Genomic DNA, 18339 nt, shown 5'->3' on the forward strand with positions numbered 1-18339 from the left:
CGAGGCCACCATCACCCTGATACCAAAACCAGGCAAAGATGTCACAAAAAAAGAAAACTATAGACCAATATCACTGATGAATATAGATGCAAAAATCCTCAACAAAATACTAGCTAACAGACTGCAACAGTGCATTAAAAAAATCATACACCATGATCAAGTGGGGTTTATCCCTGGGATGCAAGGATTCTTCAATATACGCAAATCAATCAATGTGATACATCATATCAACAAATTGAAGGATAAAAACCATATGATCATTTCAATAGATGCAGAAAAAGCTTTTGACAAAGTTCAACATCCATTTATGATAAAAGCTCTCCAGAAAATGGGCATAGAAGGAAATTACCTCAACATAATAAAAGCCACATATGCAAAACCAAAAGCCAACATTGTTCTCAATGGAGAAAAACTGGAAGAATTCCCCCTAAAAACAGGAACAAGACAAGGGTGTCCACTCTCACCACTATTATTCAACATAGTTTTGGAAGTTTTATTTTTTTTTTTTATTTTTATTTTTTATTTTTTTTTTTTTTGGGCACACGGGCTTAGTTGCTCCGCGGCATGTGGGATCTTCCTGGAGCTGGGATCGAACCCGTGACCTCTGCATTGGCAGGCGGATTCTTAACCACTGCGCCACCTAGGAAGCCCCTGGAAGTTTTAGCCACAGCAATCAGAGAAGAAAAAGAAATAAAAGGAATCCAAATTGGAAAAGAAGTAAAATTGTCACTCTTTGCAGATGACATGATATTATATATAGAAAACCCTAAAGACTCTACCAGAAAACTGCTAGCACTAATTGATGAGTTTAGTAAAGTAGCAGGATACAAAATTAATGCACAGAAATCTCTTGCATTCCTATACACTAACAACGGAAGAGCAGAAAGAGAAATTAAGGAAACTCTCCCATTCACCATTGCAACCAAAAAAATAAAATACCTAGGAATAAACCTGCCTAAGGAGGCAAAAGATCTGTATGCAGAAAACTTTAAGACATTGATGAAAGAAATCAAAGACGACACAAACAGATGGAGGGACATACCATGTTCCTGGATTGGAAGAATCAACATCGTGAAAATGTCTGTACTATCCAAAGCAATTTACAGATTCAATGCAATCCCGATCAAATTACCAATGGCATTTTTCACAGAACTAGAGCAAGAAATCTTACGATTTGTATGGAAACGCAAAAGACCCCGAATAGCCAAAGCAATCTTGAGAAGGAAAAATGGAGTTGGTGGAATCAGGCTTCCTGACTTCAAACTATACTACAAGGCCATAGTGATCAAGACAGTATGGTACTGGCACAAAAATAGAAAGGAAGATCAATGGAATAGAATAGAGAACTCAGAAGTAAGCCCAAACACATATGGGCACCTTATCTTTGACAAAGGAGGCAAGAATATACAATGGAAAAAAGACAGCCTCTTCAATAAGTGGTGCTGGGAGAACTGGGCAGCAACATGCAAAAGAATGAAATTAGAACACTTCCTAACACCATACACAAAAGTAAACTCCAAATGGATTAAAGACCTACATGTAAGGCAAGACACTATCAAACTCCTACAGGAAAACATAGGCAGAACACTCTTTGACATACATCAAAGCAACATCCTTTTTGACCCACCTCCTAGAATCATGGAAATAAAATCAAGAATAAACGAATGGGACCTCATGAAACTTAAAAGCTTTTGCACAGCAAAAGAAACCATAAACAAGACTAAAAGGCAACCCTCAGAATGGGAAAAAATAATTGCCTATGAAACAATGGACAAAGGATTAACCTCCAAAATATACAAGCAGCTCATGCAGCTTCATACCAAAAAAGCAAATAACCCAATCCACAAATGGGCAGAAGACCTAAATAGACATTTCTCCAAAGAAGACATACAGATGGCCAACAAACACATGAAAAAATGCTCCACATCACTAATCATCAGAGAAATGCAAGTCAAAGCCACAATGAGGTATCACCTCACACCAGTCAGAATGGCCATCATCACAAAGTCTGGAAACCACAAATGTTGGAGAGGGTGTGGAGAAAAAGGAACTCTCCTGCACTGTTGGTGGGACTGTAAATTGGTACAGCCACTATGGAAAACAATTTGGAGGTTCCTTAAAAAACTACAAATAGAACTACCATATGATCCAGTAATCCCACTACTGGGCATATACCCAAAGAAAACCATAATCCCAAAAGAAACTTGTACCATAATGTTTATTGCAGCACTATTTACAATAGCCAGGACATGGAAGCAACCTAAATGCCCATCAACAAATGAATGGATACAGAAGATGTGGCATATATATACAATGGAATATTACTCAGCTATAAAAAGGGATGAGATGGAGCTATATGTCATGAGGTGGATAGAACTACAGTCTGTCATACAGAGTGAAGTAAGTCAGAAAGAGAAGGACAAATATTGTATGCTAACTCACATATACGGAATCTAAAAATGGTACTGTTGGACTCAGTGACCAGAACAAGGATGCAGATACAGAGAATGGACTGGAGAACTCGAGGTATGGGAGGGGGCGGGGGGTGAAGGGGAAACTGAGACGAAGCGAGAGAGTAACACAGACATATATATACTACCAACTGTAAAATAGTCAGTGGGAAGTTGTTGTATAACAAAGGGAGTCCAACTCGAGGATGGAAGATGCCTTTGAGGACTGGGGCGGGGAGGGTGGGGGGGGATTGGGGGGGGGCGTCAAGGAAGGGAGGGAAGATGGGGATATGTGTATAAAAACGGATGATTGAACCTGGTGTACCCCCCCAAAAAAAAAAAAAAAAAAAAATCCTCAGGAGGTGCCCTTCCCTCTACTTCCTTATGGAGGGGAAGTGGCCCTCACTCCAGGCAAAGATCTCCGTCAAGTGTTCCTTCTGGAACAACCCCTCTTTGAATGCACCAGAGATGTGCTTTGCAACAAGACAGCTGCATGACTCATGTGTGGCCTCAAATCTTGACAGGTCTGAAGCCTTGTCTACACAGAAGACTGGATGGAGCTCATCAAGTCCTCTTCGGCCTCCCCAGGCCCTACCATCCTACCAAGGCACATCCACAGAACGTCACACACACCTGGACTCCACTGCTCCACCATCCATCCAAACACCTCGAGAAACCAGACATCATGGAGTTTAGCTGGTTCTCTTGATGACTGAAAATTTTTCCATAGATTTTATGAAAATGATACCCATTATCTTTTATGCAAATATTTATGATAAATGCCTTTTAAGGATTTACTATTAAAAACAAAATATGCAAATGCCACAACACAAAATTCATGTGTCTTGATGAACTTATATTTTTCCACTTAGTAGGTACAGAGAACCATGGGCCTCAGTTATGTTTCTCTTCTTGGTTTGGAATCTAGAGTTAAGCTGGTGTTAACCTGCAGTAACTACATGTGGTTGAGGTTTTTGATACAAGCATCTTCCTACTTTACTTTTTGGCTATTGTCCTCATACCTTTTTAAAAAATATGTAACAATTCTACTTTCCTTATGATTCTTTGTTTTAATAATGCTGAAATATGTCTGTGCATTAATAAGGAGATAAGCTCTGGATTATTTCATCCTCTGTGATCACCTGTAGAATAGAATGATGAATCATAAACGTGTTCCCCATTATGCTAAAAGTAGGAAGTTGAATGGAGTAATAGACTAAATGGGCACTGCAAGGATCCCCCTCCTGTGTCCTCCTAAGGGGATTATTTCCCACATTATTTATATGGACAGCTTTGAGGAGGGGGGACCACAAACAGTGTGGCATCACCCCAATACTGGTAATGATAAAGAGCAACCCTGAAAATAACACCACTTATCTTTTCAAAACATTTAACAACTGCAGCTTACTTGCCATCTTTTGAGTGTGTGAATGTATTTTTCAAATATATCACTTTTGGCACATGAGTATGTTTCCTGATGCCTCCTTTCCTTGTCAATTCTAGTAACTTCAGGGGAAGAAAACCCCCTATATTCCTTCTCCATTAGTTCCAACGGGATGAAACATTTTATTTTTTTTTTAAAGTTTTACTGAGTAGCTGCACTCTGTTAGGAAGTATGTCATGAACAAAGCAGAACCTGTCCTTGTCCTCACGGTGCTCACATTTGTCCTCCTTGTGCTAAAATGCAAAGCTGCAGTTGATACACCACCAGCTCCATTTGTCCTAAGGGCCACACTGACACACAGTGGCCATAATGCTCAGTTACCGAATGTTGACTTGGTGAGAAATTCTAGAAGACAGAATCTGCAGAATTTCATGGGTCTGGTTGATGACGGCACAGGTGGAAGCCAGCCTGCATTCCCATCCCGACCTGAGAGCCCCAGTACTCACTTGTACATTCCAGGCGTTTGACATCTCGTGACGTCTCTAAGAAATATCGCTGAAGGAAAAATAAAATGATGCCGAAGGGAACCACGGGTATCACAATCCAAGGAATCACCGCCACCATCACACCCACCACACCAATCACAAGTAGGAATGTCTGAAATAGCAAAAACAGATACAGAGGCTTCCTTGTCAAGGATTCTTTGCAAAATAAACTTTAATAAGTTGCTTTGTTAGGATTAAATTCCTTTTTTTGAAAGACTTGTTGGAATGGTAGCGAATACTTTCCCATCCAAAGAAATAAAATTATAGGTGGTCATCATGAGATTTACTGTGTGTGTCAAACACTATGACAAGAACCTTCTATGCATTAGGTCTTTTGATACATTCAATAGCCCTATGAGGCAGGCATTACTATTTTTCACAGATGAGAATATTTGAGACTCAGAGAGTAGAACCTGAATCCCAAACTATCATGAGTCAGTAGGTATTACTAGAGAGATGAGCAAGAAAGTATTACAGATGAGGAATCCAGAAGCTTCAGCTATACATGCAGGGATAAAGAAGTGGTTAATTACACATTCAATGTGCAGAAAGTGAGGAAAAAATTCAAATGTTGACCTGTGGAAGTTGGAATTCCTCTTTCTTGGTTTTCTATCCACAGTTAACATTTGCTGAGTGCTGACTGTGTACAGGGCTGTGCATTCAACACTTTGCATGTATTAACTCATTACTTCTCACAATAGCCCTTCTGAATAATGGTATCAATATTATCTCATTTTAGTGATGGAGACACTGAGGCACAGAGAGAGGAAAAGCAACGTGGTGGAGATTGCAAAGCCTAAGTCACGGAGTTGGGGAGCCCACATCATGAACTATTATGATATATTTAAGCTTGTTGCCAACATACAGCCAATTTTCTATCATTATGCTAAGTATTTAAAATATGCATTCCAAAGGCTAATGATTATAACAACAGTAGATGCCAGTTACCAGGAGTTTACTGTATGCAAGGCTCTGTGCTAAGAGTTTCATGAACATTCACTTAATCATCACCTCATTCCATGAAATGGTTTTATCTTGGTCTAAAAGGACAGCAGGTAGAATAGAAATCTAAGTCATTGGCTGATGCTGATTTAAGTATCCATCTTTATCAGAAAAAGTATGATATCATGGTGTACAGCTTCGGGTGACAGGAATGCAGTCAACACATAGCGTCTGCCTGCTATGAAAGCAGGGTGAATGGGGGGCATATGCAGGTTCTCACAGCCTGGACCAAGGCCTCTGAAGTTTACAACCTCAGATGGATACAAATCCATGACGATCTGCACAAGGCACAGAGTGCTGGGAAACACAGGGAAGAACACCTGAACGCTCATTAGAGGATTTGAAGAAGAAACTGATGACTGAACTTCACAGGCAAGTGTAACGAATAGAAAGAGTGGCATGAATAATTTGCAGGCAGTAATGACAATTGATGGAAATTCTGACCAAAAAGGAGCCGAGCTGGGAAGGCTGAGATGCTTGTCTGAGTTAACACCTGCTGTGCTGTGTCCTCTCAGCACCAGCACCTGCATCCCGTGCTCGCCAGCCCAGGGCCTTCCCTACCTTGTCACCCAGGGCAGCTGGCCCCGGCGCATCTCTGAGGGATGGGTTAGTGGGGTAATGCCTGTACCACAGAGACACGGGTTATCATTTCACAGCTCTTCCAGGTCAGCTTTCTCAGAGGATCCTCACAACCATCTTGTGAATAAGAAAAGCAAGAACCGCCATTTCCTTTACAGATAAGAAACGTGAAGCTGGGAGGGTAAGAGGTTGTTCTAAGTTTTCCCGGGAAGGCACGGCAGGTCATGGAGAAAGAAAGGAGCAGTTTATACTCAAGGAATCCCAGAGCCACAGCTGCAGGCAGGAGGAGCTTGTGAGGAGGAGGAAACGTCCAGAGCTGTGACTCTGTGGCCAGGAGCCCTTGTGAACCAAACTGCATTATCTGGATGTTGACTTATGCTTTTCCTCTTTCTCCCTGTCTCTGCCATGGTATCAATATAAACCTCAGGGTGAAGAGGATGGAATTCTGAAGGAATAAATTCCAATCATAAGTGGAGAAAATACGCCTATTACACCTACAGCTAAACAACCTCTTACAGCCACAGGATTAACTGATGCATCCCATCCTGCCACACCCTTCATGCTCATGGGGAGGGGGTCCGTCCAGCTCTTTCTATGTCTTGTCTTAAGTAAAGTCACTTGGCTTGCCATCATTAGCTGTCAGGAAAGTCAATTATGAAAAAATCCAATTACAATTTTCTAGCAGACTCACATCATTTGATTGGACATTATTCACCAGTTTCAATAATCCAGCTCTCCCCAGATGAGGGCCTTTTATGACTAACCTAGGCTGGCAGATTACCTGGGAAGCAGAGGTAAGATCAAAATGAAGGGCTCCATGAGAGCTGTGCCAATGCTTTTCTTTGGGTACCTGTTAAAGACTGGTAACTGTTGCTCTCAGAAGCTCCCAAGTTAGGTTAGGTCCTTCAGATTTGATGCTCCTAAATTCTGAAGAAATTCAAAGAGGCTTTCTGTGAGAACTTTATTTCTACTTGTAGGTCATACTATAGCCAGCCTCATAGTGGACTGGATATTATATTTTAATATTTATATACACACACAATGTATGAGTTATTTATATGTATTTATGTATATATATTTGTGAATCTTTTATTCATTGCTACCTGTCTCACACTCTTTACAGAAGTTGGTAGAAGGCAAAAATAGTATCTAAGCAAAAAGTCAACACTATGAAGAAGGAAACAGAAGATTCTTGGGTGCAACAAACATCCCATCCCTGAAGCCAGTTTCATTTCTTCCTTCCACACTCCCAGGAATTCCAAGGAGCCTAATCCAAGCTACACACACAATTCCCCCCATCTAATTGATTTCAGGCCCATCTGATGGCCCACCTCCCATGGCCAGTGCTTCTGTACCTCTGACTCACTACAGCACAGAGACGATGATGTGTACACAGCAAGAAGCATGCTGACCCAGAAGCAAGTGACCCAAGTCCTGATGCCCCAGGAAATAAGAGAAATCATTATGTTGATATGCTTATAACCCATCTGGAGCACACCAGCTGAGAATTCTATCCAAAGCCTACGATTCCATATGAATAAGTGCAAAAAATTCTAGGATAAAGTCTTTTGCTTGAGAGTACGTGGTGATTTTTCACAAGTCAGAATAATTCTTTAGTTTGCAGGGAATAACTACCTACAGCTGGAGCAGAAATTCCATTAGCCAGGTATGGAGCTACCTGAGATAGGATTTAGGGCTAACCATCTCGAAAATCAGCAGAAAAGGTAAGACACTACACCCACTCTCAATCTTAGTAAAAACTGGGATATACCAACAACATAAAAGGATGGTGGTGGGAATTAAATGAGATCATGTATATAAAGTCCTTATCAGTTTCGTGCATAACAAGTAGAAATTCTAAGTCCATTATTAACATATTTCAGGGTGCTGGGGGTACTAGCAGCAAGGGAGGAGGGATGGTATATTAATAGATTTAAGGGCCCAAAGAATCTTAAGAATCTCATGAAGTTGGACCCTAAGAGGACACTCATTCTAACCACTTGAATAGCTTTGTACTCTCCAAGGAAGTATCAGAGCAGGTGCTATTTTTCCTAGATGTGGTGATGATGTCACATGTACCAAAGTGACTGGCTTTTTTCTGGCCACAGAGAAAATCTTATCTGTGGACTATTTTGTCTGAAGATCACTTCAAACAATAAGTATAACCAATAAACCTCACGCCTAATGTTTCTGCTGCAGTTTCTGTGCTCTGTATCTTCTTCCAAAGATCGATAACCTTAGGGATACGGCAGCAAGTCCACATTTTTTGAGATGTTTCTTTTCTTATTCCATATTCTCTGTCTGTTTCAAGTTTTGCTTCTTCATGGTGAAGACTTACTGTTATGAAACTGCTGAGCATTTATGGGAGACTAAGGGAAAAAGTGGTGGACTTCTGAATTAACAAAACGAAACCAGATTATTCAGTATATTCCAAAGACAAGATCAATTTGATCTTTTCTATTTCATGCACCATGCATGAACTAGTATATTGATATCAATGGAAGTACAAAAGCTGGATTTTCTACACTAGTGAATCCCAGGAAATTCAACTATGTCCATTCTGTATCATCCTTCTTGGTGCAGGCAGCCTGGTTAGGATGTCAGGGTGACTAAGGCAGTGGACCTGTTGCCACCACCCATGGAAGGAAGTCTAATGAGCACCTCTCATCCTCAGGAAAGATGCTGTCCCTGTGAGCAGCTGTGTCTGACAAACCACACTGGCATTCAAAGGAACTGTTAATGAAGTACATACAAAAGGAGTAAAGAAAAGGAAAAAAAAAATACTGCTTGAGAAAAATGTTAATGATTTGGTTTAAAACCCTGCCCAACCAAACAATTTGAAAAATATGACACTGCTTTACTGCAAGTGCCCATGGCAAGTTTTCTCATAATCCTGAAGAAATTCCACAATTCTCTAGATCTACCCAGCAAGGAAAGAAGTGATGGGTACCCCCTCCTCCCATTTACCAATAGTGGATGACATTTCATGAGGCTTGTCATGTGCCCCACCTTGACACCAAGCAGGGCCCTGTGGGGCTCCTGGGCACAAAGCCTTTCTTGTCCCCTGTCTCTTTGATTATAGCAAAACAGCCTTCACTCAGCCTCCATGACCTTCTCTGAGTTCCAGTGGGCAGATTCAAGCAGTTGTTAATTAATGAAGGGAGGGGTTGCACGAGACCTGGGAGAAATAGTCAAGAGCAGCCTTGGGGCAGGTCCTGTTTCCCCAGCAACAATACACACAACAATATCTTTGAGCTATTTTGCAGAAGCTGAAACCCCCTCTAGGCGCAAGAAGTTAATGATGAACGATGGTATGCTGCCCACAAGCACGTAGACCCCGGACCAGTTGGACTTGAAGGTTGATGAGGCTGACTCCTACTTAGCTCACCACCAGCCCATCAGGAGAATGCAAGACCGTTACTGCCTTGATCCTTATTGCCTACCCCTGACCACGAACCGGGACTATAAGACCTCTCCCTAGTCCCCAGAGAGGGGGTCACAGTTCTTGAGGCACTAGCCTACTGTGTACCCCTTCACCTGGCAAAGTAATAAAGCTGTTCCTTTCTACTCCTCCAAAGCTCTATCTCTGTATTTCTATCTGGCATCAGTGAACAGAGGCCAGGTTTTTCTCTGCAACAACCTCTCAAGTATTTCACAGGCATTATTTAATTTCATTCTCACATCAAATCTGAGTAGGAGGGATTATTCTCTCCTTTTAAAAAGCAGGAAAGTGATGCTCAGAAAGGTTTAGTAATTTGCCCAGTCAGGTAATTCAGTCATTCTGACCCCAAGTTTGTTCTTTTCATTTCTGCCTGATACTGTACCCCAAATAAAGATAAAATTCATGTTTTAAAAATTAATATCTAAATACATTTCATTATTATATATTTCCCTTTTGTCGGCATTTTTCTAGTTTTGTTGTATTTCTTGGGGTTGTACCTGGTCTCTCCCATGCCAGGGCCAGTTCTAGATCCCTAGCTGTTAGTGAGTAACAGCCTGCTCAGCTCACAGAGCAGACTGATGATTAAGAAGTCTTAAAAGTGCTCGCTAATAGAACACATTAAGTTGTGCTGATTTAAGAATTATTCTTTAAATTAAAAAAAGAGAAAGTTTCATAAGAAAGATGAGATCTAAGCCCAGAAAGCAAAATGTCTTGAGGGGAAAAAAGCCCAATAATTTTAATAAATACATAAAATCCAAGGACACAAAATGAGGCTGCGTATTTTAAATGTTCTATATCTATATTTGGATGGTAGTGAAAACACTAAATTTCCCCCAGGAAGTCTCCACCTCTAGAATGAACACTGTATTCTAATACTGCAAATTTCACATATTCCTCACACAAGCACAGTCTGAATATTGACCTGCTTGCCTTTAACTTCCAAATTGCTTACAGTCCTGTTACACCAGGCAGGAAGCTAGATATGAGCAGAGAAATGTGGGTAGGGGCCAGCTAGAGGGAAATCAGGCATCTTGTAAACCGCGGGGGGGGGGGGGGAGGGGGGGTCCCAGGGCAGACAAAGAAAAGCAGGAACCTCCAGACGGACAGGAAACCACACATTTTGGGTGATAAGTGTCTTGGAGGCAGACAAAGAAAGATGGGGAAAGGCGGGACCCTCCTGTGTCTGGTGTAACCTGCTGCTCATCACGCTCTCATCACAATAAAGTCAGCCTGGCAGATAAGAGGTGCCCATCGTGCACAGACGCCAGGACACGTCCAATAAAAGCTGAATAAGGACAAAAATCCCTCCTCCTCTCAGGAAGGTGGAGATGGGATGAAAATCAGGGAATACAACCCCCAAACTCCTCCTTCCGCAGTGAATATTCCACCCCTTCATTTGTATGCCCCTCATAACCACCTTGCCAAAGAAACCCAGGGCAGCAGCTCCTCACCTGTCTGCCCACTCTCCCTCTGAGACCTTATTCTTGCTTAAACAAACCCTCACTTTACTTTCTTGAACTCCTTGTCCTGTCTCTAGTTGTTTCTGTCACAAGGCAAGAACCTTCAATTCACCAGGAACAGTCCTATAGGAATTCCAGGTATCTACCCACATATCTACCAACTTAAAGTATATCAAGTTTACTTTAAACTTAATTCCAAGGGATTCTGTTCTTGCTAGACTTTGCGACACTTGTGCCAAAGAACATGTTTTCTATAAACATCAGTAAAAGTATATTCTTCTTATTTTATGCAAATAAATATGCCCTCCATACATTTGGCTCACTCCATTCTTATTTGAATTCTCTCTCACTCGCTCTCATACCTACATTAGCACAATGTGAAATATATATTTAATCATAAAGCCACTTAGCCAGTAGACAGTACTTTTATTATTTGTTTACAGTATTAAAAAATAAAATCAGGAATATTAAGAATGCCAGCACCTCAAAGGAATTTCAAAGCTTTTTATTTTGCTCTCACTCAGACGCTTAGGAATTTTGTTCCAAGTTGTGATGAGTACTGTCATCCAAATTGCCTTAAACTACTACTGATTTTTGCAGAAAATACAACTTAAGTGCAATAAACAAAGCAAGATTCTCTCCTTGACAAGAAAACAAGGCAAGACTTCCTTGTGATTTAGAGAGGGAAAAAAATTACAACCATCAATAGTTTTTTGATCAGTAAGCATTGTAGTGATGTGAGTGCAGGAGAGATTCTTCTACCTGTTTATTCTGGAAACACATGAGATTAGAAAAGAACCTTTCAATGAAATGACTATCACATAGATTGTGCTGCTGGCTAACACAAGATTCGTGTGGAGGCAGTAAAATCCTGAACAGGCCACACAAAACTCTGAAAGCATTAAGAAATAAAATGTAATTCCTATCAAACAATACTCATTACCCTTCAATTACAGGTTAAATAGAAGCAAGAGGAAAAATATAGGGAACTGTTAAATTTAAGCTCCTAAACTTAATACCAACCTTGAGTCAGCACTGAGCCTGTGTGTAAGCTGATATGCTAACTTGCACATCTCAGGAGGTTCACAAATCAGCTCTGGTTCTAAGATCCCTCCTTTATCACCTCTATTTCCTTTGACCTCACCCAACTTAGTTAACTCTATTAAATCGGAACATTTTAGAACATTGGTGTGTCTTATCCATATGATGAGATCTATACAAACTCTAAGACTAAGCTTTTCTAAACTCGTCCTTTCCTTGGGACACACTAATCACACTCTTCCTCCCTCATTTGGCTGCCTTGGATCTTTTCACAACCACACCTGCTCTGAAATCTGTGTATCCTTCAATTAGCTCCCAAGTGAGAGTCACAGCTAAGTCCACTGAAGGGTGAATGGTGGTGCTTGGTTTACAGTTTCTTAACTAACACAATAGAAACCATGAAGGGAACATAGTGCACTTCTTCCTTCACGTTCAGCATATCTCATTGATCGATAGCTTCCTTTCTATCTTTTTTGGGTTTGAGCTTATTATGAAATCCAAGACTGGAGTCCATCTATTTGCTACTTTTAAAAGGCACACCTTAAAAATAAAAGCACATAAAAGTGGAAATAAAATACTGAAAAAGGTATCCCATAAAAACACTAACAAAAAAAAGCTAGAGAATCTATCTACACTACTATAAACATGAAGTTAGAAGGATTCCTAGAAATAAAGGAGAACATTTCATAAGCATAAAGGGTCAATTTATCCAGAAGATTTTTTTTAAATCTAAGTTTATATAATCCTAATAACATAGCTACAAAATGTACAAAGATAACCTGAGAGAACTCAGGAAAAATAGATAATGCCATATTCCTAGTGGGAGATTTAAACTCACCACAATAACTGATAGAACAAGCAGATAAAAATCACCAGGGATATAGGATGGCGAGTCAAAATTACCTGCACTCCAGTTATATTAAAACTTCTGTAAATTCTATAGCCAGAGTGCAGATAAGTTTTGATTCACCCTCATAGAAGATTTTCAGATAATTTTTGATTCACCCTCATAGAAGATTTTGAAAACATAATTAACAAACTTGGCCTAGTTAATAAATATACAAAACTGCAGTAATAACTACATAATGCACTTTTAAATTACATATATTCTATACTAAAGCAAGTATCAACAAACTTCAAAGGACAGAAATTTTACAGGATACTCCAACCTAAGTGAATTTAATAGGAAATCAATAAAAAGGTAAGTAGAAAATCATAATGTCTGCAAGTTCACTAATACATTTGGAAATATCATCTAGTTCAAAATTACAATAAAATTAGAAAATATTTTGACATAAAATGAAAATCTACTAATATTAAAATTCGAGGGCTGCAAACAAGCTGTGCTTAGACATAAATTTATCGCTTTTAAGGCTACAGAACTTACATGGGAAATCTCTGTATCTTCCTAATTTTGTTTTAAACTGAAAAATGCTCTAACAAAAAATAAAGACTTACCAAAAAAAAGAAAGGTTAAAAGTCAGGGTTTTAAAATTCAACTTAAAAAAAACAAAGTATGAGGAAGAATGGATATTAAAAAGTAGACATGATTGAAAATAGAAAACTAACTTCTAAGCTGAAAAGTCAACAAACACAAAGCTTGGCTCCTTAAAAGAACCAATGAAACGTAGAGAAAATAGAAAAGAGAGGAGAAAATCACCATTAACATGAATTAAAAGAGCTTAACACAAGAGACACCGCAGATATTACACAAAGGATATAATAAATACTGTGCTGATAAAATTAAATATTTTAATGCAAAGGGTAAATTTCTTGAAAAATGACATACAAAGACTGACATAAGAAATAGAAAATCTGAATAATTCCATACTGATATAAGAATTTAAATCCATAATTATAAGATTTCCCACAGAAAAGACTTTAGGAACAGAGGGCTTCAGAGATACATTGTGCAAAAAAAAGTTTCACCAAACTCTTCCAGGGAATTTGAATCCTGCATTACCATGCTGTAAAAACCAGGTAAAGACATTAAAAGAAAAATTATAAACCAAACTGTCTTAGGAACATTAAATGACATACCAATAAGCTGAATCTAACAATATAAAAAAGATAGCACTCCACAACCACACTTGGCTCAGCAATTCCGAAATCCACAGGCCTGGCTGTTACAAAGGACAGGCTGGAGGTACGGAGGATTAAACCGCAGCTATCCTTAACATTGCCGGCTCTGCCTTTCTCTGAGAATTCCTAGAAATGGCACACCCGAGTTATGAGAAAAATTTCTTTGAAGAGCCTTTAGATGAAGAAGATGTGATTCTTACATTGGTTCCAGTTAATGAGGAAATTGTTGAAGACCATCAAATGGAACCAGGTGTTTCCTCAACTTCAGAAGTCAAAGCAGAGCCACTAAGTCCAAATGATCAAGTTCATACTCCTCAAACAAATGGACAACTGAAAGCTTGCCGAAAATCCAGTTGTAGTAAACCAATTTATCCCTTGCCGACCATGCTGCCTCCAATTAACAATGTGAGCCGGAACACTTTGCGGAAATGGTGCCAGCAACTTAATTTGAGTACCGATGGTCAGAAAATAGATGTTTATCTAAGACTCCAGAAACATGCTTATCCTGAAAAAGATCAGTATATTCCTGAATCATCACAGGAGGCCAGATTGCAGTCATGTTCAAGGAAACTCAAGGGAGCAAGCGTTTGGAAAAGGAAGATGAGTGAGAGCAAGGAAAAGACTAACATGGTTGAAGTGATAACTTCAGCTCACGAAGCCATGTTGGCAGCATGGTCAAGAATTGCTGCAAGAGCTGTTCAACCTAAGGCTGTGAATTCACGGCCCCTTCCTACCTCTGTTGAGTCCTTTCTGCCCCAAGCCTCTGGTGTCCGGTGGTGTGTGGTCCATGGCAGACCACTCTTGACAGACCCAGAAGGCTGGGTTCGCCTGCACTTCCATGCAGGTCAGACCTGGGTGCCTGACACCCCCAGGAGGATGATCTCTCTCTTCATGTTACCTGCCTGCACTTTCCCATCCCCAGACCTAGAAGATAACATGTTATGCCCTGAATGTGCTAAGAGGAACAAGAAAATTATGAAAAGATTACTTGCAATGGGGAAGAGGAAGAAACCTGGTTTGGACACACCAGCCTCATTGCTTTTAGATGGGCCATGTCTTAAAACAAAATAAATGGTTGCCAGAGGTGAAGAGGTGGGGGGGGGGTGGGTGAAATGAGTGAAGGAGGGTAATTGTATGGTAATAATAGTAAATAGACTTATCATGGTCTATTAATTTTGCAGTGTACACAAATATGGAATTACTATGTTGTACATCTGTGACATAATATTATACACCAATTTTACCACGATAAAAAATAAATGTTTGTTAGAATTCACCTGTGAAGCCAAAAAAAAAAGGACAGGCTGGAACTCTTGTGCAGGAGCTGATGCTGTGACCCACAGGCAGAAACTCTTTCTATTCAGGGAAGCCTTAGCTCTTAAGGCCTTTCAACTGACTGAACTGTGTCCACCCAGACTGCTAAGGATAATCTTCCATACTTAAAGTCAACTGAAAATGGATCTTAATCACATCTACAAAATACCTACACAGCAGCACCTAGGTTACTTTTTGACAATAACTGGGGAATGTAGACTGGCTAGTGGACATATAAAACTGACCATCACAAAATGGAAACATTTCTCATGTCTTTTTATGAGGTCTGCGTAATTCTGATAGAAAAAGCTGACAAAATATTTCAAGAAAAGCAAATTACAAACCAATATTCTTCATGAACAACAGATAAAAAATTCTTGACAAGATATTAACAAATTACATATAGTAATACATTTTAAAAAAAAGATGCTACATCATAACCAAGTGGAGTTTATTCCAGGAATATAAGTTTAAGAATCAAATACCAATTAACAGTAAACGAGTAAAGGTGAATAATCATATGATTATCTGAAGAAATGTAGAAAAAATATTTGTCCAAATTCAACACCTATTGTTGATTTTTTAAGAAAAAAAAAAAGCAAAATTCTTGGTAATTGGGGAATTAAAGAAAACATTTTTGATCTGATAACAGATATCTACCTAAAAAATCACAGTTAACATCATTCTTAATAAAAAAATATTGAAAGATTTTGCCCTAAGAGTACAAGAATGTCTTACCGCATCACTTCTATTCAACACTGTACTGGCAGCTCTAGCCACAACAGGAAGTAAAGAAAGGGAAATAAAAGTGATAAATATTGGAAATAAATAAGTAAAACTGTCATTATTTACAGCAGACATGATTGTATATGTACAAAATCCTACAGAACTTAAAAAACACCACCACCAACTCCAGGAAATGCAAAGTGAATTCACAAATAAATCAACTGTATTTCTACTTACTAGCAACAAATAGTTGAAAAATGGTATTAAAAACAATCCAATAACATGAAGAAAAAACATTAAATATTCAGGAATAAATTTAACCAAAGAAGTATAAGATGTCTAGGCTAAAAACACAAAACATTTCTAAAATTACAGAAGACCTAAATAAGTGGCGAGTGATACCATATTCATAACTGCAGCTTCAACAGTGTTAAGGCTCAGACTCCTCAAATAATCTACAGCTAAAAGGAAATATTAATAAAAATTCTAGCAGGGTTTTATTAAAAAACAAATTGAAAGGCTCCTAAAATTCTCACAGAAAAGTAAAAAATTTAGAATGATCAAAACAATCTTGACAAAGAAGTACAAAGAGGACAAATTATTGGATTTCAAGTCTTACTAAAATGTACAATAACCAAGACTGCAGTATTGCTATAAGAATAAACAGATCAATGGAACAAAATAAAGATACAGACACAGACTTCCTCATATATAGTCAAATAATTTTTAACCAAGGTGCCAATTCAGTGTATAAAAGTCTTTACAAATGTGGCTAGAATAACCAGAAAAAAATAAACTTCAACACTAACTACTCTTTCATACACAAAAATTAATGCAAGATGCATCAATTTCTAAAAAGGCAGAACAATAGGAAAGTATCTCCACACTCCTAAGGCTATGCAAAGATTTCTTAGGATACAAAAACATGGACTATAGGAGAAAAAAAGGTAAAATCATCAAAATTAAAATTGATCTCCATTAAGGATATAGAAAGGCAAGCCACAGACTGGAAGAAAATATTCACAAAGGACTAGTATTAAATATATATTAAAAGTAAACATCACCAGTGGGGATCTGAGTGAGGGGGTGGGGGAAGGGTCAACACACCACAGAAATCTCAAGATGACAAAGTCATTGTTCAGTGACAGAGGCTGGATGCTTTCTACACACTTTCTCTGCCATCTCTACACAATGAAATGCAGGGGTCAGTGGTACTGAGATAAGTAAAGGCAGTTCCACTCTTTGCTTCTATAAAAGCAAGTGACCCAACCTATTATGCCCTGGTCTCAGGCTTGCTGTGTTCTCAGTATCCAGATGCAGCAGCTTTTGCGCTCCCCGCTCTGGAAAGAAATGACTAAAGACATCTTCTTTATATTTTGTTTTTCTTGGGCATTTTCAGCTCATAAGGTGCAGTCAATGTGTTGTGTGTGGTGAGGAGGGAAGGGCACGTTCCGGGGTGGTCCCCACCACTGCCGGCACTGGTGGCTCAGGGGCCTCAGGATGAGCCTTTGTGTCCATGAAAAGAGATGAAAAGTCAGTTATTTAAGCTCATCCAAGCTGTTGATTTCTTTTTTCTTTTTTTCTTTTTTCTGAATGAGGGGTGTGTGGGGAAGAAAAGTTTTGCAATTCAGTTTTCCTCAATAAATTACCGCATTTTGCTGAGGACAGCTGTGTGCAAGCTCACATGCTCAGAGCAGTCCCAAACTTTTTTTAAAAAATCAAAATGCCTAAATCCAACTTTCACATCTTACCTTCATTTTCACTTGTTTTACCAGTAGGAAGATTTCTTGGAAGTGATGATTTTAATGACAAGAATTATAGATAAGTGAGACTCCTTATTCAATGTTATCTGGGACTTTGGCAAACTGTATGAAAATTACATTAATTTGAAATATTTAGTGCTCAATGGTCTATTTTGAAAGTAATTGATTTTTATTCTGTGAGTCTATATGGGAAAGTGTCCATTAAAATCTTTAAGGATTACAAAACTCAGAATCTCTGTGATACAAACTCATGAGGCAATATTCATGAGCCTGGAAATTGTCTGTGGCAATAATTTTAATGCAACATAATGCCATTATCAGACTATTTCACCTACTTAAAAATACATGTGATATTTTAAAAATAGCTACCCATTATTTAGTGCTCAACATGCATTTACATGTTCTACCAAGAATTTTATTAAAATGACTTCATTTTGCCTTCCCAACAAACCTTTTGAAGTTGGTATTATTTTCTCTATTTTACAGGGAAGGAGAGGGTGGCTTTGTGGGGCAGAGACAGAGGGAGAGCTAGGACTCAAGCTTGGAAAGGG

The 18339-nt window shown here is 39.0% G+C and overlaps 2 protein-coding genes across 2 annotated transcripts in view; one reads left to right on the top strand and one right to left on the bottom strand.

Annotated features, from left to right (window-relative positions):
* LOC130835549 (ATP-binding cassette sub-family C member 4-like) overlaps nt 1–18339 on the bottom strand; it is a 194155-nt gene that overhangs the window by 79839 nt on the left and 95977 nt on the right. The window contains exon 21 of the mRNA XM_057707187.1: nt 4341–4491. Within this exon, the coding sequence (XP_057563170.1) occupies nt 4341–4491 (151 nt within the window). The remainder of the gene's footprint in view (nt 1–4340; nt 4492–18339) is intronic.
* Nucleotides 14118–15056, top strand: LOC130835679 (developmental pluripotency-associated protein 2-like). Its single transcript, XM_057707375.1, has one exon. The coding sequence runs from the start codon at nt 14118–14120 to the stop codon at nt 15054–15056; it is 939 nt and encodes a 312-aa protein (XP_057563358.1).

The sequence above is a fragment of the Hippopotamus amphibius genome, chromosome 14 (genome assembly GCF_030028045.1).
Source record: "Hippopotamus amphibius kiboko isolate mHipAmp2 chromosome 14, mHipAmp2.hap2, whole genome shotgun sequence".
In the NCBI taxonomy this organism is placed as follows: Eukaryota; Metazoa; Chordata; class Mammalia; order Artiodactyla; family Hippopotamidae; genus Hippopotamus; species Hippopotamus amphibius.